The sequence below is a fragment of the Phaseolus vulgaris genome, chromosome 4 (assembly GCF_051622355.1).
Source record: "Phaseolus vulgaris cultivar YP4 chromosome 4, ASM5162235v1, whole genome shotgun sequence".
NCBI classification, from domain to species: domain Eukaryota; kingdom Viridiplantae; phylum Streptophyta; class Magnoliopsida; order Fabales; family Fabaceae; genus Phaseolus; species Phaseolus vulgaris.
This window is the reverse complement of record NC_143501.1, coordinates 47,206,275-47,229,917: the sequence shown is the minus strand read 5'-3', so window position 1 is coordinate 47,229,917 and position 23,643 is coordinate 47,206,275. Positions and strand designations below refer to the sequence as shown.

The 23,643-nt window shown below is 32.1% G+C and overlaps 3 protein-coding genes across 10 annotated transcripts; 1 reads left to right on the top strand and 2 right to left on the bottom strand.

Moving 5' to 3' along the window:
• Positions 1–390: 390 nt before the first annotated feature.
• Positions 391–8,253, bottom strand: LOC137837910 (extra-large guanine nucleotide-binding protein 3). Of its 8 annotated transcripts, none has more exons than XR_016520439.1 (8): positions 6,950–8,253; positions 6,662–6,799; positions 5,525–5,629; positions 5,229–5,418; positions 4,244–4,427; positions 2,935–3,179; positions 1,360–1,529; positions 391–1,288 (listed from the first exon to the last, which is right to left on the bottom strand). XR_016520439.1 is itself a non-coding variant. In XM_068647088.1 (8 exons), the coding sequence occupies exons 1-8, from the start codon at positions 8,024–8,026 to the stop codon at positions 706–708; spliced, it is 2,685 nt and encodes an 894-aa protein (XP_068503189.1). In that variant the 5' UTR covers positions 8,027–8,253; the 3' UTR covers positions 391–705. The 8 variants fall into 8 exon arrangements, 4 of the variants coding, with proteins under 4 accessions (XP_068503189.1, XP_068503188.1, XP_068503190.1 ...); XR_016520441.1 differs by having other exon boundaries at positions 391–1,260; XR_016520438.1 differs by having other exon boundaries at positions 2,935–3,176.
• A 2,604-nt stretch (positions 8,254–10,857) lies between these two features.
• Positions 10,858–13,536, bottom strand: LOC137837909 (Ssu72-like family protein). Its single transcript, XM_068647086.1, has 4 exons — positions 13,153–13,536; positions 12,171–12,316; positions 11,269–11,387; positions 10,858–11,098 (listed from the first exon to the last, which is right to left on the bottom strand). Exons 1-4 carry the CDS (start codon positions 13,365–13,367, stop codon positions 10,997–10,999), a joined length of 582 nt encoding a protein of 193 aa, XP_068503187.1. The 5' UTR covers positions 13,368–13,536; the 3' UTR covers positions 10,858–10,996.
• A 5,615-nt stretch (positions 13,537–19,151) lies between these two features.
• Positions 19,152–22,734, top strand: LOC137837908 (UV-B-induced protein At3g17800, chloroplastic-like). Its single transcript, XM_090301097.1, has 3 exons — positions 19,152–19,336; positions 20,129–20,433; positions 21,688–22,734. The coding sequence occupies exons 1-3, from the start codon at positions 19,217–19,219 to the stop codon at positions 22,508–22,510; spliced, it is 1,248 nt and encodes a 415-aa protein (XP_090157223.1). The 5' UTR covers positions 19,152–19,216; the 3' UTR covers positions 22,511–22,734.
• Positions 22,735–23,643: the final 909 nt, after the last annotated feature.

The window sequence follows — 23,643 nt, the reverse complement described above, 5'->3', positions numbered from 1 at the left end:
TATTATTCCTTTCACCCTTTGCATTAAAATATTAAGAAACCTGTCTTCATTTTGAATTTATGTATCATTTATTGGGTGCATAAAAAAGAATTTTCATTTGATCGAACTCAGTTGGCTTTATGGCCATTCATTAACTAATCAAAACAAGTCATTATTGGTGCGGAGGCATCGTACTAGTTATAAAAGAACTGTTTAACTGCAAGTTGAATCATAATTTCAATATGCTTAACTCATTTACTTTCCTAATAAACATCAATCATAACTCAAACGATCTTCATAAGTTAAAAGAACTTAAGTTTTTCGTAAATTGAATCTTTTTTTAACACCCAGATCTTTGTAAAGTTAGTATTTTATATTTAGTGATATATGGTCGTTAAAAAATGGACGGTATAAAAAAATACCTATTTTTTATTTTTTATTTTTCAAATTAAGCTGAACAATATTGTCAATATAAGCTGTACAGAGAACAAATCACCTCTGAATTTACAACCTCTCAATCAAATTAGCTTATTTATGAAGGGGCAAAAATAATTCTGGACCTGTTTGGGAAAGATCCTACAAAAACAACAAAACAACATACCCCACACCTCACCCAATTGACCTCCCTGACCTTCACAAATGCAATGCTCCTACAAATTGTTGGGAGCGATGAGTTTCTATCCAAAAATAAGATGGTTGAGTCTCGAAGGATTACCAAAGGTTGGGTCACTCCTGTCTGACGAATGGTGAAGAACTCATTTCTGTACTGCAAAAAGACTCTTCTTGGTTCATTTCATATACATCATCGTCCTTCTCATCGTCCCATTTGATGATTTCCCTTATGTATTTGAATGCCTCATCCACAGACGTGCGTTCCCGAGCTCGAGTTTGCCCCACAAACAACTTCTGACCAGTTAGGTAATAATAAAGCTCCTTGAACTTCACAGCCACATAGTAGTATGCTTGGTGCGCTAGGGCGTGATTGTTGTGATGGGGTCTCACGGGGCAGAAGTCCCCAAACCACTCACAAGTTGATAAATGAACTTTGTTTATCTTGTCTTCGAAGGCATCATATTTATTTAGGAGAAGCACAAATGGGGTATCTTTAAAACAGGGATGCTTCACCAGACTCTCGAAAAGATCTTTGCTTGCCAGCAGTTTGTTTCGAAGCTGACCTGTACTACTAGGCCACATCTGGTCGTAGTCACTCAGGGCAACACAAAATATGATTGCCCTCACATCTTCGAACATTTCCAACCATTTGCAACCATCACGCAGTCCCTTTGAATTTATGCGAATCAGTTGATATCTGAGTCAATAACAGTGTCAAAAACATTTTCAGAAGATTTTGTAAAATAAGAGAAAAGGAGATGGATTTACTTGGTTAAGGGAGGAGGGCAATTGAGGTTTTCACTGTATATCTCAGACATTGGACTCCTATCATCAAATGAGAACTCCATGAAAGCGAGACCATTGCTCTGAGTGACTCCTTCGGCATATAATACATCCTTATCAGAAGGTTCATACTCATTGCTCGAAATTTCTATTGCCTGTGCGGGATCACATATAAGTACACCTCTTGATAACAGAAGCACGTGATGAAAGCCAATACATTTTAAGATTGTTTTTAAAAATATTAGCCAGCAAAATATGAAAAATCAAGAGTACAAAAGCAAGACCAATAAAATTAGAAGCTTAAATATGAATATGCACATAATATTCCTATTGCGTATGCAAGATCACATATGATTAGACATCTTGATAACAGCATATAAAAGTGAAAGACTAACATTTATTATATGAGCCAAATTTAGATAGACAAGGAGTCATGATCCATAATTTAAATTTTACACCGTACTTTAAAAGTATTCTTTTGAAGGTACGGTTCTCAATCTTCCGTCCATATAAACTTTAGCAACCACAAAGATGGTGGATATCTTACTGCAAGTGTTTCCATGATGGCAATACTATTATAAAATATTTAAATATGCATTAAGAGAGAGATATCAATTCATGCATTAAGAGACTAGTAGATAACTTTTCATTGGAGTTGCACAAAAATACATACATGTTCATTAGATAGACATCTAGATACCCATATAAATCTACAGATATCTAAACATTTACACAAATCATAAATAACTGAAAATATGAACTAATAACATCTGCTACTCTACTCTCAATCTTTTGATAGGATAATTTACGCTTTTGCTAATCAATATGGAAGCCACTATTGTTTCCATACTTTCTCTTATGCAATGTAGTTTAATGTTCCATAGATATTTGTGTGTATGTGATAGGAACAATTCCTATCCACCAAGGGAAATTGTATCATTTTAACAAGGTAGGGGAAAATACAAAAAGAGAAAACTGGAAACATGCCCCATATGTAGATCATTGGGCTTTAACGGGCCCCTACTTGTATGTAACTAAATATGGTCCCTATCATTAGGTATATATCTATATAATGAGGGCCAGTAAACAATGATGAAAGAGCATACAAGCTTCAAGACTTATAGAAAGCATAATTAATTTAATAATTAAATTACAGGTAAAACTCCCATTGGTCTCAACTCTCAAATGGCAAAGAAAAATTTACAAAAATAACTACCAGCTCAAAATGGTCAATAGTTTCTATGTTAGGTAAGTATAGTGTACATTAACAATACTAGCACTCTTTGGTATTGAAATGGAACATGTTACATTGCATCTCTTGCGTATTTTTAAAGTTTACTGACATATAAGGAGAAACAGTAGTTTGGCAAAACAATGACAATGTTGCCAGCCACTTTGAATTAACTTCAGAATGGAAATGGAAAAATAATGTTTGTAAAGGATAAACATAAATAGCAACGTAGACATAATTAACAGTTCAATTGCAAATAAATATACAAAACAACACCACTAGATACTTATCAAGACAAAATAGTAAAAAATGAAATAGTAGAGTCATACCCGATCCAAGAAATATTTAGCAACATCAGGAAGATTATGCAATTCCTCTCTCCGCTTGTATGTTTCCTGAACAGCAGGATCTCTCCAGATCTCATCTACCATAGGAGCATACTCACGTGTTGCTGCAGGGAAGAAGGCCTCCAAATCTCCCGTTGCCATAATATCCAGTAACCAGTCAGAAAAGTGCTTGAATCTTTGATTGATTGAATAAATACAAGGCTTGTTTTCATCAGCTGCTGTCTCTGCTAAATTAAATTTACAATTAGATTCATTCACCAACAGAACTGTAGCTTTTCCACTGATGTCACAAAAAAGATTATCAAATTGTATCATCCACAAAGGGAAAAATTGATGCGGTAACTATATCTAACTTGAAAATTGTTTCTTAAAAGGACAAATGATCCATTATACTTGTCAAAACATAGATGAATTGCCTTGTAGTTGTCAATGGGCAAGGAAAAAGAACTCTCTCAAAGATAGCTAGTGACCATTGACAAGGACCTTACTTAAATGGTTTGATGAAAATTAGGTTTTGGACAGAGCCCCAAATGGTGCCAATTTATCCACGTTATTGACCCAAGGAATGAAATGAGCCTTGGTGGTAGTTGCTATAAATAGTTTAGATTGTCTATGGAAATGTTAGTATTGCCGTACAAAATTATATTTGATGAAGCTTAACATCTTAAAAACAAATAATGAATTTATTACACATTGGACCAAAATTGCAGACAACATTTAGTATAACACTACAGAATCAAATACTGTTTTTATCCAGAAATTACCTTTTTGGGTCAAATATGGGAAACATAAAGCAATTATTTCGTTACCTACTCCCCAAGGGGACTAGGCGTTCTTCATTAAATGTTCCAATTGGACAACAATCTAAGACAAACCATGAAAGAATGACAAATGAATTGATATAGTGAGCATAAGAAATACAACAAAAGCATCATTCTAGTAGGTAATAAGTGAGAGTGAAAAATACAAAATGCATATGTTACAAACGTTATGGAATTTTTAAAAGCATTAAGCGTCACTCTGTATGATCATACAATATACATATATAGAACAAAAGAAATATAGCTAATCAACATGGACGGAACAAATGATAGGATGCCTAAGTATACAGAACACATGTGAAAAGCTTCACTACTATATCATTCTTTCACGATCTCTGAATGAAAACCAATATTTAGTGACTTGACATTAATAATAAATACCACAAAATAATAGAAAGCAAGTGGCACTTCAACTTAAAGAGAAACAGTCCCGGCAAACTATGAAAGATGTAAGGAAAGTAAAATTATACCTGGTACTTGTCCAGATCCTTCACCTTCTAATGAAGTAGATTCTCTCTCTGCCAGAGATTCCTCTTCAAACTGCTCTCGTCCTTCAAGTAGAATGCTGAGATACTTGTACATATTGCTCTGAATCATAAGCTTGATGTTTTGTAATTCTTCTGTAGAAAACTTGTTTCCATATAAAAACTTGGCCTGTTCCACAGATAGGGAAATGATAAAATGAGAAATATAAAACAATCAGTAACACACCATTAACAGTTTAACGCCAGGTTAATAGATAAAATAATAGATATCAAAAAGAAAATGTGTTATAATTACAATAACAAGAATAAAAGCCTGTTCCCACTAAAATGTGTCATAACAATGTAGGCTAAAATTATGCAGTTTTGAAAAATTATCTCCTGCCACGTGTACACTAAAAAAGCCATCCATAATGAGCACAAGAGAAATCACTACGAAGAAATAAGGCAAGGTTGGGTGGTTTCCATTATCCATAAGTTGTGACGTACAGATTTGAAAGCATATAACTTCTTGTTTAAATATACACCTAATTTCTTAGTACGTTTGAATTCTGCAAACATGCATAAATGGGTATTCATTGGTACATTATATGAATCTGACAAGTACACAGAACATTAATATAAAGAACTATTGGTACATGCATGCATGTATCATGCATACTTAAGCAAATACACAGCTATACAGCGTATGTTTGTGAGAGTGTGGTTGAGCACGTGTATATATATCTAAACTCCTAAGAAAATAGTCAACTTATAACTACATCACTACCAGCCTCCATTGCACAATGAATCAAGAACATAAACTATGACTCTTCACTAAAGTCCTTTACCCATCAAAAAGGGAAAGCCAACGATATTGAATCCAAACCAGCCAGGCTAAAAGTTAATAAGCACAAAAGGTATGAATACATGCAATAACGAGACAGAGGGTGAGAGAGACGGAAGAAGTGAAAGATAAAGGAAATAAACATGCCTGTTTGAATAGTGTGGCTGTTCCGGACCCTTCCATGCCAAACAACAAAAGTTTCTGAACTCTACCTTGCTCCAAATATTCAGGCACAGATCTTGCTGAATAGTTAGTTGAGTTATCTCTGACCCCAGGAGGATTAGTTGGAGGTACAGGCAATGAGAATAATGAACAAATGAAACGAGTGGACGCCTGCCTACCATAAACCAAACTAATATTGTATAAAAAACCAAATCAAGAAGAGATACACTTTTAAGCCTACATTGAACAGAAGTGTATGCTATTATCAGATAAGAGAGAACCTTTCCCCATATGTTCCCCTTGATATTATTTTGCCCTTCTTCTTCGTAAGATCCATCTTCATAAACCCAGAAATGGGTATCTCGTGGACATTGAACATTTGCCAGCTGAAATGATAACCAACAAATCACAAACAAATCAATGAGATGATAAAGGCATTACAAAGTGAAACACAAGAGCTTAATGGTATACGATTGGGTCAGTAGGGATGACGAAGAAAAAAATCAAGATTTTCACTTGAGATGGCCTAAATGCATTTAAAAGAGGGAGCTGAACTGTCTACTGAAAGGCCCTTGCAGTGCTCCTTTCAAGACAAGCTACACAAGATCTTAAGTTGCTTTGGCAAGCATAGATTTTTAAAAGATATACTGATGCGCAGAATAAGAAGCAGACGCAAAAGAGAGCAGGAAAACAAAAAAGTTAGGGAAAACAGACATTTTAGGTACAATATGAGAAAACAGACATTTCAGGACAAATATATGAAACCAAAACAACAACAAAAATTGAAGGGCCATTGTAAAAACCATGAATGAATTCTTTATACATCAAATCCTGTCAACAAGTAGAAGTTATGGTTGTATTAAAAATTTAAGACACACGTGACTCTAGACTTATAGTACCATTAATAATCAGGTAAGCTTAAATGCTTGAAATATTTTCTCTTAATTTTAGAGGAACTGCTAAGAAAAGAAATTGATGCATGTCCATGGTTAATATCTACGATCTCTAATATTTTACCCAGCACAGATAGTAATTTAGGTAATGCCGTTTTTTCTTGATATGAATAGTATTTGGCAAGAATTTGATTAAAAACAAGTAAAATCCAAACACCTAAAGTTGGCCATAAGTTGACTGATAATAACACGGGTCTGTATTCATTTGTGTTTTTTCCTTAGATAACCAATTGTGTATAAACTTGTGAAGCACTACAACAATCAATTAGGGTTGCCACATGGTACTTCACATACAACCTTAGTTGAAGCCCAGGCATAGAAAACATTGATGCTCATTTAAAGAAGTTGTTATCTAGCATTGTAGCCTAGATTCTAGTACATTTACTAACTTCTATGTTCAACTATTTCATTCAGAATCAAATCCAACCCAGATGAAAGTAGAAACATGATTATTGATCCGGTTACCTTTAACATTCTAAGCTCAATCTTTGTTATTTCACGGCCATTCATGTAGACTCTAGTATTCCCATTGCTCGCATCCGTTTGAAGCTTGCCTCCAATATTAAGCTTTGAACTAATTATCTTATCAGGCTTCTCTCCCTCCTGAAATCAATCCGCCACAACCAAATTCAGAAAAACAATAAACCAATCCAATCAAAGTATTCTCTATATAAAACCAAGGACAAACACTAATAGAAACACAAAACACTACATATTGAAGCATCAAAGTTGTTAGTAGTTTTCCATTTTCACCTTGCCCCAAAGTCCAGAATCCTTATCATACCAATACCTCCCGGGCTTCAACTTCTGAGGAGGGATAGAGCAGCCCAGAATCTCAGCCAACTCCTCTTGCCTCAGCTGCCTTCCATTCACAATAAGCTGCTCCGGCCGAAGCTGATTAGCAGGACATTCCTTTTCAGCCTTCATAATCTGATTTATCTCCAAAGAACTACACACTTTCGACAACATTCTAGAACACTTCCCCAAAATTGGCCTCTTCGATTCGTCAATGGGCTTCCCAATGCAACTCACGCATTTCCTTCCCTCGGGCATAGACCCCATCGCTTTCAGCACACAGTTACTACAATACCTTGAATCACACACCAAACACGCTTCCTTCTCTTTCAACCTGTTACTATTTCCACATCTGCTACAAATCCACCGCTTCTTATTCCGCGACGGCGACGCGCCCACCGGCGACGTTGCAACAGACCGCGGCGACGGAAAATCATCGCCGTCGTCGTCCTCGGAGTCCCTCGGAGTATGAAACGTCACAGTCGTCGGACGTTTACCCGCTCCGGAGCCGCCGCGCGGCACCGGAGCAGAATTCGGCGGTGAGTGCTGAGCAGACACCTCCGAGGCTGAGCTTGCTCCGTCGTCGACGTTCATCTCGCCGGAATAATCGGATCGATAAACCACCTCACCGCTGTGCGAATCGAACTGCAACTGAGACCTGGAGACCGACGACGACCTCCGGCTCTCCACCGGACTCTTCTGCGGCGGCGGCGGCGGGCGGTCGAAACCGCCGTTGCGGACGCGGCCGAACCGCGAGAACCGCGGATGCACAGGCATGGCCACCGGAATTGAGGCCGACGCGTTGTGATCCGACACGATTGAAGCCGTGCGAATCGGCACGGCGACGCCGGAGGCGGCGGTGCCGATTTCGAGCGGATCGACCTTGGGAACGTCGTATGCAACCGGAGGTCCTTCGTACTCAACAGCGATGGAGTAGTCGAGGTGCTCCTCGTCCGGGAGCGGAGCGCCGGCTGGGAGCATGCGGCGGAGAACCTGCTCCCAGGATTTGTCCTCTTCGGTGGATTCCGACGCCATTTTAGGGTTTACGCAGAGCGCTTGGAGGGCGAGAAAGTGCGGGAAAAATAGAAGGAAAGTGCGAAAATTAGAAGGAATCAACGAAAAGGTTCCATCGTCTTTTGGATCAGAGCGAAGCGAAAGAGTTTGTGAGTGTTGAGTTGTCAGCTGCAGCAGTTGGCAGAAAGTAAACGGAGGCCTTTAACGCCACACTCCGTCTCTCTTCACTGACGGTGCCCGATTCCGTTATGTTTCGCGTCATCATGATTACATATATGCTTTTTTTAATACATATTTATGACATAAGCATGAGTAAATTAATTGTTTTTTAATTTTTTTAAATTTTAAAACCTTCACATAAATTTCTTTCAGCGTTAAATTTCTTAATATCAGCTAACTTATACTATATTCAATTATGTGACCAAAATAAAGTTTTAATACAAAAGTTACAATGTAACTTACTTAAACAATAGTTCATTGTATAATTTGTTTTCATAAAACCTTCTTTAAAAATATTATTTAATTTTAAAAAAAAACTCATTTAAACATCTAAGTTTGAAAAACGTCTCAATTTGACGGTTAATTTGAAATGTTAACAATTAAATTTAAATAAAAAAATTGAAATTTTATTTTTTATATTATTTTTAAATTGATTTGGTGTGAAAATCTAACAGAATGTAATATGCTTATGAATAAAATATTGGATTATCTTGAGTCCTATTTTTAAAGTCAATAAAGTCTTTCTTATTTTTGAAATTATAAATGAATTTAAAGGAATGTCTTCTCATACCAATTATTGGCCAAGTTTTTACAGAGTGGGGTTATGGGGAAGTCTTTTTCAGCAATAGTTATTATTAGAAATAATTATAAAATATAGTTTAAACGACTTTATATTTAAGTATACATATAGTTTAATTATGTAAATGTTTCTATATTGTTTAATTTGAGAATTTATTTTATTGTATTTTAAAAAACTGTGTGAAAATTGGAAAAATATTTAACGTTTTGACATTTTATAAGTTATTTATGTTCCCTATAGTGAAAATAATTAAGGCGGTTCAGTTCCCAGTTTTTTTTACCTTCTCTAGTCAATCTGACACGTCAAAATTAATTAAATTGCTGATCTGTTTTAATTCATTTAAAAATTAAAACAATTTTAAAAATTAAACGTTTTTAATATATGCAATATTATAATATTATAATAACTTAAATTATATTACTTATAAATTAAATTTTAATTATTAGTTATGATGAAAGAAAAAAAAAATAGTGGTTTCATTGAAGATATTTTATTGAAAGAATATTTATTCATAAATTTTTTAAGATAATTATTAAAAGTCAAGAAACTCTTTTATCACGTGGAAACATATACGTTTATTTGTTGATATTTTCTATACTAAAATAATATAATTTTTAAAAGGTTACAGAGTTTGCATGAATCGTTTAAAAATATATAAGTAATAATTAATTTTAAATGGAGAAGTTACGTAATTATTTTTGGTAAAAAAAAAATATATTTATGTATTTTATCAAATAAAGAAATTATTTAATATTAATTTTAATTTTAATATCTTATCTCATTCATTAAATATTATATACAATCAAACCCATCTTAAAACTGTTATTTCGTTTTAAAAACTGTTGCAAAACATTCTGAAAATGAGTTATAAATCAATTCAACCCCATTTCAGTCAAAACGTTTAATTTGAAATCCAAATTGAAAATTTTCTAATTATTTCAGATAGATCCTTGAAAGTCAATTTAATCTGAGGAGAATTTAAATTGAAATTTTGTTAAAAAAAGCTAGAAAAACAAAGCTTAGTTAAAAAAGTAGGTCAACCTCATTACATAAAAGTTTATGAAAAGTAAAATGACAGCATTCAAAAACAGAGGAATGAAAAGTATAACTAAACAAACAAAACAATATATAATAACAAGAGGTTATACTTTTATGCTACATTACAAACAAGGAACCTTCTTCATAAAGTTGGTGCAGTCTTGTCTATGTAGGCGTCTGACATACCTTGGTCAAATCCTAAGATATATAGAAAAGTATTCATTTTAAGCCTTTTCAATGTGATTTGTTGTAGACACAACAAAATACTCTCTTTTTTTTACTGATAAAATGCAAATGTAGAATTGGCCAAACTTGTTACATTTCAAAGTTCTATCTAAAGTTTTTTCTTGACTTCTCCTATAATTGATCTAACCTCATTTTAAAAACATTGATCTAACCTCATTTTAAAAACTAAATGTTGACCTAACCTCGCTTAGATTCACTCACAAAATTTTTATCTCTTATAGAACTTTTACAATTTTTCATGTTTTTATAATAATGTTCATCATCGGTAGAAGATATTCAAATCAAAATAAAAAAAAAAATCTACCGATGAAGATGCAAGTTAGGATTGTATCAGTTTTTCTCACTAGTGTTTGTTTGTCAAATTATTTTTCCCATATATCACAATGAGAGTAAAATGATTGAAAAGAAAAATGGCTCATGAACTTGATTCTAAGAAACTGAGAAGAAGTTAGTGTTCATAGCATGATTCATTACTTTAATGAGGTTTTGCACTCATGATATTTTGAAATCAAGGAAGGCTAGTGCCATTGGTACAATTGGATCTCAAACAACTTGACCATAGTTTAATTCCTGAACTTGCACAGAAAAAAATGTACTTTACTATGAATTCACTGTACTTTACTGCATAAATACAAAAAGAGAATGCATACTATTTTTCATGTTTTCATCTTCTATGAATTTTATATTTTGAAAAAAAAATACTTATTTCATATGTAAGTTGTAAAATAAGTCCATAATCATTTTATCCTTTGGTAGTTTGATCCTTAGATTTCAATGCACAACAGCCAATACATTTGTTTTCATTTGAAAGGAGATCAGTTGCCAAATTTACAAAAATGGTTTCCATGTTATGCTTAACTAAATATTCATCAGTGTAACACTTCTTTTTCTAGGGAGACAGCAATATTTTAGTAGAAGGAGACACTGTACAAAAGCTTCCTTCGATGCTTATTCTCAAAACCAGCAATAATTTCATCAATTGATTCCTCCCATGATTCAGCAACTTCAATCTGTGCACAAAATATATACACAGTAAGCAATGAACTATTGAAAAGAAACAGAAAAAAAAAGTCATCTCCATTTCAACACATATAAATTCATATATGTGAATTTTGCCATCAACAGAAAATGTCCATACACTGTGCACACAAAGAAAACATGGGTTGCATGAGATACAAACCTCTTTACATAGATCCCAAGTAAGCTTAGCTCCCACAGCTGCTTCTTCGTGGTTATCTTTTACCTCCAAGTTGATTACCAGCACAGCTTTCAATAAAACTTGATCTCTATTATGGAGATCTGCACATTGTTTAAGTTAAATAGCCATCAAGCATAGGCATAACTACAGAGATATTAGACACAACATGGTCTTCATTTCAGACACATATCTATGCTAGAGTTTCCACATGGTAGAGAACTAGATAGATAGCACAACAATATGCATGGAGGGACTGCAAAAATACCTTGAAAACCTCATGAATTTGAATAAAACCTTAACTTCAGCCAAAACCATGAAATGTGTTTCAAAACTATAATGTAAGACACCTCAATTAATCAAGTATGCATTACTATCGTTTCTGGGAAAACTATATAACCTGGCCTGATTTTTATGTGAGGCAAAACATACTTAAAAAATTAATAATAACTAAAAAAGAACCAGAATGACTAAAAACAATTAAAGATCAACCAACAACCATAAAAGGTAATCTAAGAGAAGCACATAAAATTAGTGCACTTCACTTCATTTGCAACTCTGCTGCAAAACTTGGGCTGCAAAGACCTGTTTTTTTCGTTCTCTTAATTCGTTCATATCCAATGCCAAATCACGGCTAAGAAATATCTCCTGTGAACTTCCTTTTAACCCCATTAGCAGACATCTCAGCTTAAAACCCAAGCATCTTATTCAATGAGGCCTATCAACCAGCATAATGTGAAGCAGAAGCCTGTTTGTATTGGTGGCAAAACAAAAATCTATCTAAAAGTTACTCAAAATCAAATATCCTACAACAACATTGTATATTCACTAACTTCAGAGCAATCAACAATCAGAAAACTGAATAAACAAATCAGGATGAATATAACCTTCAATAACCATATCAAACACTTTTTCTTCAAATGTCAATACCACGTCAAAGGAGCCATCAACAGCATTTTCTTGCCACCGTTGAGGTGCCAATTTGACTGTTGCATTTCTTTTAAGCATTGTCAAGATTCCATTTCGTCTATAGCTGTACTCTAGTCAAGGTTCCATCAATCCACCACACAGAACAACAAACAAGAATGCAAGTGCAGAGTAAACTCATTACCCAACATGCCTGTAAGTCTAAAAACAGATAGGCATATAGATAACATAAATTAATGCAATCATCAACTCAGTATCTTAGTCTTTTTTTCTTGTGTATACAATGACACCAATGAAACTTATACCTATGACCCCATGCAAACTATCCAAACAAAACCACCACCATTTGACCGACCTCAGTGGGTTAACTCAATATCTTACTCTATAAACCCAAACAACACACAATCAAATAAGAACTTAACAATCCTAGCCCCTTTGCTCCTTCAATCCCTACAAAAAATTCCCTCCACTTGGTATAACGGTGAAGAAAAGTTACTCACTCCATCAAAACTATCCCCACCTAGTGCAGCAAATACAACACAACTAATTCAAAAAAAAAATATTTAAAGGAACTGATTTTCTTTTGTTTTGCTTCAATTGCCCCCAAATAAACACGAGCTTAATTTCTGTCTGTCAGCATAAAAAAACTTTATATTGCCAACCAATAAAAAATCATACAAATAGAACTTAAAGGATAATAATTATAAAAGTCAATACACTCATCATAAAAAAAAAAAACCCTATACACCCATTTAAATAAAACACACAAAAAAGAGCACAAAATCCAAGTTTATGAACAAAATTCGTGAGAGTGAAATATTGAAGCTGAAAAGGTGGAATCTTTTTTTAGTTGAAGCAACCCCACGAGCTGGGGATTTGATTTTGGGTTGAAGAGAGGGAAAGGGTAGAAAGAAAAACGAAGAGAAAGAGAGAAGAGGATACAGATCAGTGTCTTTTCTGCGGAGGTCATCGTACATATACTTGTAGGGGGTTCCGAATTCGTAGACATTGGGTTCTCTGAGGGAGGGACCAGGGAGCTTCACGTGGGCACCAGTGCCGTAAGAAGACACGTCGAAGCCCTCCCTCTTGAGCAGGGAATGAGCCTCCATGCTCCTGTTCTGGTTCGAAGAACACACCATGGCGTAACGAAACTTCATCTCTTTTCTTCTCTTTTCTTCTCTTCTCTTCTGAGGCTTGTTTGTTTCTTGTTATTGGTTGAAACTGAGATGCTGAATTGAAGAGAAGAAGAGAACACAGAACGGAACAGAATCTCTGCAATGGAGTTAGGGCAAAATTATTATTACTATTATTATTATTACTATTATTATTATTATTATATTATTATTATATTATTATTATTATTATTATTATTGTTGTTGTTTAAGTGGGCTTGTGTGATTTTTTAAATTAAATATGGTTTTATTTTTAACTAATAATATACTATAAATTTTTTATATATAAAATCCACACTGAGAATCATATCTAATATTTCTGGTGTAAAACTCAAGTTTTCTACTAGCAAGCATTGAACATATTTTATTATTATTATTAGTCATAATTTATTAAAAAAGTTAGACTTATCTTCTTTTAGGTTTTGTTAAATTACAGTTGGACATTTTTAAATTTTAAAATAATTACTAGCTTTTTTTAAAATTTTATTGAAACAATCATCAATTTTTGCTAGTTTTTAAAAAATATTTACTTTTTTATATTTTAAAAATATATCTTCCTTTTCTTTGTTTTTTTAATAAAGTAATATTTATCTTCTTGCTTTGTCACCTTTTATTGTTATATATATATATATATATATATATATATATATATTTAAATATTAATGGGTAAAAACGTTATATCATATTTTAAAGAAAAGTTAAGCAAGAGTTAGATTTATAGAATACACATGCAAAAAATATTAGTTATAAATAAAATATATAGTTTGTGGAAATACTATAGTAATTATCTATTTGGCCAATCATAAAAAAATGAAACTATTTATCATTTTTAAACATCAATTTTCCATTTGAAAATTTTAATTGAATTTCTACAGTTATTTTACAAAAATCCTTTGTTTAAAAAATATTATGTTAGAATAATATAACATAATACATTTACTGTGTTACCACTTATGGATATAATTGTTCATGCCAAAACAATTCACGTTAAACTTAAAAATGGAAGCAAATTAAACATGTTATATCACCAAGACAAAAATGTTTTTGTACTAAAGAGACTTGTTTTTCTTTAATAAACAAGTCGTGTGAGATAAATTAAAAATATAATTGAATGCTTTAATTTATTTATTTACATGTTTAAAGTATATAAAATTGTGTGAGTAGTTGTTGATTTTATTTGAGGGTGAGAATAGTTATAGTAGTATGAGTTTTTATTAAATAGAATTGGGTTTCTTTTGGACTATAATATAAAAGAAATAAAATGAGAGTGGGTGAGTTTATTAAAGAGCCAGGTTACAAATAGTAATTTAGCATTTTTTTTCCTTATTTATCAAAGATTTCGATAAACCCTTTTTCTTGTCTTACATAAGGACTTTTGATGTAAATTTAGTGTACAAGAAAATCTCAAGGTAAGGAAAATTAGCTCCTTTCTAAAATCAAATTTCTTATCTAAGTATGATTTGAGTTTAATCTAGATTTAAGAAATTTTGCATGCCATAAATAAATTGTTTTGAATTCATTAAAAAAAATTATATACACTAAAAAAGTTATTAAATAAAAATTAATTTAAAATAAAAAATAAATAACTGACTAAATTATATATATTTTTATAAACTAAAAAATTATTAATATTTAAATTAGTTTTTATTTAATAAAAAATTATAAATTAATCTTTAAATTAATATTTAATTAATTATGAAGATTTTAGCTATGACGCAATTTAAGAGAAGAAATTATAATATCATACTTTGTTAAAATTGAATAAAATTTGTGAAATTCAAACATTGAGGTGCATCTCTTCTAAGTTCCCTTGCAATAATATAAATTCATTAAATATTTAATAAGAGTCATTATGCTAATAAAATAAAGGTTTAATTACTTTTTTTCGTCCCTATATTTATAGTCAATAGTCAATTTGGTACCGTGGTTTTTAAAAAATTCAATTTGGTCCCTAAGTTTTTTAAAATGTATTCAAAATGGTCATTTCTGTTAAATATCACCAAACGGCGTTAAGTGGTGCTTATGTGGCAGACACGTGTAAAGTACGTGGTGCTTATATTACTTTGGTGAATACTTAATTACGGTTTAGGTTATTCAAATTGGGAATTTCGAATTTCTGATTTAGGGTTTCTGATACAAGGATTGCTCCCCTGGTTGGATTCTGTGGTGCGCTTCCCTGCTTCGATTCCATTCGGAGGAATGCTCCCCTCATTCGATTCTTTGGTAAGATCGTGAGTTACGATGGTGAGCTGCGTTCCCATGGTCGATTTGGAGGAGCGATTATGTGGTGCGGTCCAGAGGTAGTGAAGGGGCAGCGATTGCGATCCAGGGATTGCGAATCCAACCAATGGAGCAATCAAGCACCATCCACGTAACTTACATGTGTCTGCCACATAAGCACCACTTAATGCCGTTTGGTGATATTTAACAGAAAGGACCATTTTGATTACATTTTAAAAAACTTAAGGACCAGATTGAATTTTTTTAAAACTACTGTACCAAATTGACTATTGGCTATAAATATAGGGACGAAAAAGGTAATTAAACCTAAAATAAATATAAAACAATCCATGAACCACACCTTACTACTAGAAAGATAACCCGTGAAGTGTTTAAAAATAATATTTTTGTTATTACATTCTAGATTCAAAGTTTAAATCACAATTTTTCAAACTAGAAAAGAATTAAGCACAAAAATAAAACTACTAGCAATAGAGAAAATGAAAACATACTTGAATTAATAAAAGATAATAAATTTCACTCTAATGACCAACACATGCATATCTTTCATAATTCACAACCCATGTAAGTGTTTTTTTTATTATTGTTGTGTGTGGATATTTTTATTTATTATTTTATCAGTATCTTATCAGTATCAATTTTTTTAATTGTTGAAAATTGACCTCATTGATAGATTGATAAATTCATATGCAAGTTTAGTGATTAAGCTAAATGTCATTAATTATTAATGATTTATATTTAATTACACTTATATCCAAATTTGATTTATAGTTCAACTTTATTTATCGGTTTTGAACAACATGTTTTCACTATTCACTTGTTATAAATAAAAAAAATCATTAATCTTTGAGATTCCCCTCTAATTGTTTAACATAAATCATTTTATTTGTAACAATCCTTTTTCAAGATGTTCAATTTTGGGACAAGTTTTAATGGACTTTGTTAAAAATTTCTTATACATGATGGTTCAATTTCCCTCAACAAATTTTAATTGTGTTGAGCGTTTCCAAAAGAAACTTAATTTTAATAATTTACTTTTGTGATTTTCATTGTATAATTTTTTAAATTGTATTAATATTCATATGAATAAGTTATACATATTATATTTTATTATTTCAATTACTTTTTTTAGTGGAAATTGGACAATGTTATAGATTAAGTTGATATTTAGTGAATTAATGGTTATTGAAAAATGTTTAGTGAGGAAGTAACATCTTTGTGTATGTGTAAAATTTAGGTATTGAATAGTAGGGTGAAGTCTCACCAAGAACTAAATGAATATGCAATAATCTATAATGACATATGTGAGTTAACAATTAGGACCATATTAATAGACAATTTGGTGGTTATATATACTTTAATATATGATAAGAGTCAGTATTAAATATTTAAATCTATAATTTGTCTATATATTTTAAGCATTAATTTGATCCTTTCAAAACAATTAGTGTGTTTGATTATCATAGTTAAATAATTAAAATAATTTATTTTTTATTGTTAATAGTTTACCAACAAAAGTTAAATTGTGAAACCAACAAAAGTTTACTAAAGATTTCAAATTGAAAAATACTATTAGAGCAAAAATTAGAGGAGTTATATTATAAAGAATAAGACTTTTCATTAAATATGCTCCTAATTACAATGTTATAGAAGATTTGAATTTTTTAATGAATAAAGAATGAGATGTATATAAATAAGTGTTACACTATTCCTAAGTTTATAAAATACTTTAACTATGTTGTAAATTGTCAAATTTTTTTAAAAGAAAACTTTTATTCTTTGGGTGGTTGGTTAAGAATGGATGCTATCTAGATTTCTATAAGTGTAAAGGGAAAACTTAAGTTTGTACACACGCATGAAGGGAGTTAATGTTTTCATCATTTGAGGTTCAAGCACTTGGCTATCAACTATAACTTTTATTTCAATGATAAATGATCAATCCATCAAGTAGTATTAGAGTTAATGTCACCGGTTCAATTCTAGAAGGACAATTGTTGAGTGAAAGATTATTGTAGCTTGTACAATTATCCTATGGTATAGATCATGATTGTATGCTTTGGGGATAAACATTGTTTAACGTGTTGTTTTGGTGTAGACGGTGTCTTGCTGGATCATCTAGTGTGTAGAAGTTGGTGTAGATGATTTCTCGCTAGACTGTTTAATCTTAGATAGATGATTTCCCTTTTAGATTGTCAAGTATGTTTCTTCGTGTATACAGTCTGATCATATGGTCTATTTTCTTTAGTTTTATTAGACGGTTTAGTATGTTGTCAAACTATTGAAACTGTTTTATTTATATAAAATTGTCTACTTTATTCGTATATCAGATATCAAATTTTCTAACAGGTTGACTATACCATCTTAATGAATAGTTTGTTACGTTAGTCAGTTACATGTTGTTTAGTTATTCATTTGTTTTTTTGTTTTCATCATGTATATATACACCCTTACTTTTTTTTACTTTAGATGAATAATAATAGATGTTTTGTTTTATGTTTCCTTAGATTTTGTCTTTGATCTCTCTTTCTCTTTCGCCTTTACATTTTTTTTGTTTCCTGTTAATGGAGAATTTCATAAACCAATATAATCACATCTTGAAAAAACGCATTATGTAATATATGTTAAATTTATATATAATAAAAAGTCACATTTACAAAAATACATTACATCAATATACACATTGACAAAACATGCTAAATTTTCTATAAATAGATACTATAAACTTCATTAATCACGTTTATAATAATTTAAATAATGTTTTCAAAATACTTCTTTTAAATAAAAGACTGTAAAACTAGAAAACAAAATGACTTTGAAAACGATAACCAACAATTAAGAAATTTGCAAGAAATAATTAATTAACAAAACCTTAAAAATAAAACGTTAAATTAAATAGAAGCAACCAATATAAAGATTAGAACATAATGAAAAAAACAAGCATCCATATACATAGAAAACATGCAAAATGAAATAAAATATCTGAAAATGTTTCAAGTTACAAAAGATAACATCTGTGTATTTGAGATATTGTCTATTTTGTATATAAAATAGGTCACTGTATTATCATGATTTTATCTTTAAAAAACGTCTTGATAAATTAAAGATGAAAAACGTATTTAGAGCATTGAGCTCACGCTTAAACAATATTAGACTAAATTTTGGCGGAAAGAAAATAAATAAATGATAGAATAGATAAAGTGAAAAAAAAATAAAAATTACAAGAAATAGTAGGAAGAGAGAAAAAAATTACAAATAGAAATGTAAAATGTGTTTAGCAAAAACATTAGAATACAATTAAAAGAAGTATTACTTCAATTCAGAATATAAGTATTACTTGTTAAAAATTATATAAGTGTTTTTTTTTTCTTTAATTACCAATAAATGGTTCTATTCTAGGGTTATTTATTATTGTTTCTTTGTATTGGATTCTATTTACACCCCCTGCGTCTTAGTCAGAGGTAGGCATGGACCATGCTTCATCTTCTTCATTTCTAATTATATATTTTATTTTATTTCTCATATTATATTCACTTTTATTCATCCATTTTTCTTCCTTCATCCAACTTCGTGTTCATCGCTTTCGCAGAGCTGCCATGGAAGCGGCTGCGACGGCTACTGTCCTCACACCACCGTCCGCTCTGTCTCGGCCGGCGGTTTTCCTCGGAAGACCTTCCGCATTCGCCTTCCCTTCCAATCTTGCCTTCTCCACTAAGGTATTCAATCGATTATTTATTTTTTATTTAATTTTTTGGATTATGATTTGTGTTAGCTAGAAATGCTTGTTGTCGCTTATGAGAGTAGTGATTTTCATAAACTGCATTTCAATTTATTTATTTCTCACAGCTTAGCGTGTTTTGTTGCTCCTTTTCATTGATTTTTAGTTGAACACAACGTGTTGTGTTGGGGCTTTAGCTTGCTGTAGGGGAAGAGAAAATATGAGTAGTGTGTTTTTCTTATGAGAATTTGCTGTTTAGGTTTTGTTTGGCAAACTTATCCTGTAGCTGAAAAGTGAAAGATAAATCGAATTAAATCTGTCTTGTAAGCTAAAATCAACTTACCGTGCTTCATCTTTTATTACAGAAATTAAACTTCTCTCATGAGCTAAAATCAATTTATGCAGTTCAAACTTTTACTACAAAAGTGCTTCTAAAGCTAATTTTAACCTGTGCATAAATATATTTTAATTTACGAGAGAATTTTAATTAATTTGTCCTATTTTCTTCTTCTTCAAGTACTAATCGAGAAAGTTTATCTGATAGTTACTTAATGATTCGTTGAATCTTGCACAAATTATATTTGGAGGTTTTCTCTTGTTTGATTGTGAACTTGTGATGTCTCTTCTCTAGCCTTGTCATCTGTCTAGTGTTTTTGGCTTGCATGAGTTATACGGTTGGATTTGATTTTGTCAAATAGTTATTATTGTTATTATTTATTTTATTTTTGTTGCATATAAGAGGTTTTGGGCATTAGTTATTTGCTTTCTGAGTGTCCTTGGTGGTTGGCAGTTGAGCACTTCTGTATCTGTCTCCATCTCCAAGCAATGTCATGGGAGACACTCTGTTGGAAGTAAAAGGGGTTTTGTAGTTAGAGCTACATCATCGTTTCCAGAGTCATCTGAACCAAGTTCCAATGTTGCTCCACTTAAACTGGAGTCTCCAATCGGGCAGTTTCTCTCTCAGATTTTAATGAGTCATCCACATCTTGTGCCTGCTGCAGTAGAGCGGCAACTTGAGCAATTCCAAACTGATATTGATGGTGATAATCAAAAGAGAGAGCCTCCTGCTTCAGGCACTGATTTAGTTCTGTACAGGTTTGCTTTATACTTGATATCTGATACTCTTCTAAGTGTGTTTTATGACCATATGCTTCTGATAAATCTGGAAGATAGTTTCATATTATTTAGTAATTTTTTTAAAAAGAATAAGCAATCTATAATCCATATATACACAGAAATTATATTTCCCCACTCTTGCATTGGATTAGGCCCCTTAACTGGTTGATGCTACATATTACTCTTATGGATAAGCAAATATTTTCAAGTATATTTACTAGTTTGGCTCAGTCCAAATGTCAGTAATTCAACGTTTGGAATTCAACATAGGAATCTTTGTATTTGTGTCTTCTCCTTTGAAGCACCAGTGCATTTTTCCCCTTTATTTATAAATATTCAAGTATCTTTTTTATACTTTTAATTTTATGTCCTTTTTAGAGCTATACATCCATATTCTTGATTGTAATTTGGAAAAAATACTGAAGATAATATCTGATAATAATAACAACAAAAAAGTTATTTTGCTGATGAGATCGGCTACACAAATTACACAATGTCATTCGGTTTAGTTAAAAACCAATTTCCTAGGGATATTATTCACCATAAAATCCCTTTTAATAATTTCTTTCAATGTCCTTGGCTTTCCATCTACCTCTCCCATGAGGCTTAGACACCATGTGATCTACTCATCTCATCAGGGCCTCCAATAACTTTCTGAAGATAATATCTTGACTGATATAAGATCAGTAGATTACTCTTGCTTGGAATTATTACTTTATCAGATTGACAGGTTCATTTTTATATTTTTAAGATTTTTTTGGTGGAGGGGCAGGGAGTGTTTTAAGGAAGCATTAATCATTAGTGCAAGAAATACTTATGAAAGTAAGGCATTTGTTTGCTTAGAAATGGCGCTCTTTTTTTTATCTTGTGTGAAGTTTGAGTTTCGTGAATATATCATATCTAAATGATTTGAAGTAACTGTTTGGTTGAGAAATATTGTCTGTCTCCTCTCATAATAAGCGTAATGATTTGATAGAATTGAATTTACTTGTGGAACTGCTATTCATGCAATATTCGTTGATTTTTTTTTTTGGATTTGATTGTGTTTACTTTGAATCCAGCATAAAATTTTATGTTAGTACAATAAAATCATTATGTTGGAATTATGTTTCTTTGTTTTGGTTGCTGTTTTCTATCTGAAATTGTTTTAGTAATTATAAGGGACTACGAGGTGTGTTTTTATCTTAATAAAAGGAGATGTTGACCACTGCACTAGCTTTCAAAATTTTCCAGGAGAATTGCTGAGGTTAAGGCTAAGGAAAGGAAAACAGCTTTAGAAGAGATATTGTATGCTTTGGTGGTGCAAAAGTTTATGGATGCCGATATTTCTCTGATACCCTCCTTAACCCCAAACCAATCTGGTCGGGTTGATTCATGGCCAAGTGAAGATGGAAAATTGGAGGAGCTTCACTCACCTGAAGCCTACGAGATGATCCAAAACCACTTGGCTCTCATTTTGGGCAGCCGTTTAGGGGATTCAACATCTGTTGCTCAGATCAGCAAAATCAGAGTTGGGCAGGTCTATGCAGCTTCAATAATGTATGGGTACTTTCTTAAGCGGGTTGTCCAAAGGTACCAGCTGGAGAAGACAATGAAGATTCTTCCTAATGTGGCAGAAGAGAATAGCATTCAACAAACTGTTATTGACGAATCAGGAATCAGCGGTGGAAAGAGCCCTTCTCATGTTATGTCTCATCCTGAAATTTCTAATTTGCCTGGTGGTAGCATCAGCTCAGGGGGATTTGGTTACGGTTCAAAAGTCTCCAGGTTGCGTACCTATGTGATGTCCTTTGATACTGACACATTACAGAGATACGCAACACTAAGATCTAAAGAGTCTCTCAGCATAATTGAGAAGCACACTGAAGCATTGTTCGGAAGACCTGATGAAATTGTTGTTACACCAGAGGGGGTAATCGATTCTTCGAAGGATGAGAGCATCAAAATCAGCTTTGGTAGCTTGAAGAGACTTGTTCTAGAAGCTGTTACTTTTGGTTCTTTTCTGTGGGATGTTGAGAGCTACGTTGACGCAAGGTATCATTTTGTCCTGAACTGAGTTCTGCTCACTCCCATGCATCACATGACAAATTCTATATGGACTGAAGTACTAATGTTTTCAACCTGTTTAATCATAATAAGAATTGATCTGGTTATTATATTTTTTCGCATTTGGTTATTCTTTGTTGTCGTGATTTTTATTGAAACAACCGATGTAGACCTGACAAAATTCAAATTACGATTGACTCTGGAACAATTATAACAAGGATGGTTTCATGTAAAGTGTCTGACTTCAAGGTTTATTTTAGTTAGATGTACATTTTATCAATTTTTAACGAATGGAAGGATACACAATTCATGACCAAGATTGTTAAAGTTGCGAGAATGTTATACTACTTGTGTGGTTTTTTCTCCTTTTGTTATCTTATCAAGTAATGTTAACTAGTAGCTGCTTTTTTTTCTATACTAACACTATTTTCTTTTCTGGAAAATAAAATAAAATCATTCAGCACACAGGATAGTGTATTAGTGTAATAACACACTCTTCTAGATCATGAATAAACTATATGCTTAATCTGAGGATAGTGTATTTGTGCTTATTCTCTTTGCAAGTTGCTTTGAAGATCAAGATTACATTGAATATGGAAGAGAGTAAGTGTAGATCTGGCATTCATTCCTAACTCTTTTTTTTTCTCTTTTAAATAAAATGATACAATCTGTTCAGATTAAATCTCCTCACAAGTTATCAATTCAAGTACCAAAGTGGTTGTTTTGTGTCGAGTTACCCCTTTTAGAACCAACTTTGTTCCCAATTAATCAACTATATTGGTTGGTTATTAGGCCAAATTATGAATCTGACAGAGTTTAATTGCATCGGTTACACTCGTGAAAGACACTCAGGAAATCGGAAAACTACATTTGTTTATAAACAATTATTAACAATATTTGTAATTATTGCTTTTATTGAATATAATTTTTAAAATAAAAAATACTCAAATCTCACTTAAAACTAACTGTGTTAAAGGAAATGTGAAATGAATTCTCCGTTTTATATAAAGTTAAGAAAATATTGTTTATATAACTTGGCTAATAATTCAGCAACCAATAGAAAAACAAACTGAGAATTTGTGAGTTATATATACTAGCTATATTTGAAGTATAGTTTTAAACTTTAAAATATCTAGACACAAC

Excerpts from the sequence above, each read along its gene's own strand:
- LOC137837910 (XM_068647087.1), bottom strand. The coding sequence starts at position 8,026 with ATGGCGTCGGAATCCACCGAAGAGGACAAATCCTGGGAGCAGGTTCTC. Across the intron at positions 6,800-6,949 it reads ATTCTGGACTTTGGGGCAAG|GAGGGAGAGAAGCCTGATAA; the intron begins GTGAAAATGGAA and ends GATTGATTTCAG. Across the intron at positions 4,428-5,228 it reads CAGCCACACTATTCAAACAG|GCCAAGTTTTTATATGGAAA; the intron begins GCATGTTTATTT and ends TCTGTGGAACAG.
- LOC137837909 (XM_068647086.1), bottom strand. The coding sequence starts at position 13,367 with ATGAAGTTTCGTTACGCCATGGTGTGTTCTTCGAACCAGAACAGGAGC. Across the intron at positions 12,317-13,152 it reads CGCAGAAAAGACACTGATCT|CTATAGACGAAATGGAATCT; the intron begins GTATCCTCTTCT and ends ACTAGAGTACAG. Across the intron at positions 11,388-12,170 it reads GTTTGATATGGTTATTGAAG|ATCTCCATAATAGAGATCAA; the intron begins GTTATATTCATC and ends AACAATGTGCAG.
- LOC137837908 (XM_090301097.1), top strand. The coding sequence starts at position 19,217 with ATGGAAGCGGCTGCGACGGCTACTGTCCTCACACCACCGTCCGCTCTG. Across the intron at positions 19,337-20,128 it reads ATCTTGCCTTCTCCACTAAG|TTGAGCACTTCTGTATCTGT; the intron begins GTATTCAATCGA and ends GGTGGTTGGCAG. Across the intron at positions 20,434-21,687 it reads ACTGATTTAGTTCTGTACAG|GAGAATTGCTGAGGTTAAGG; the intron begins GTTTGCTTTATA and ends AAAATTTTCCAG.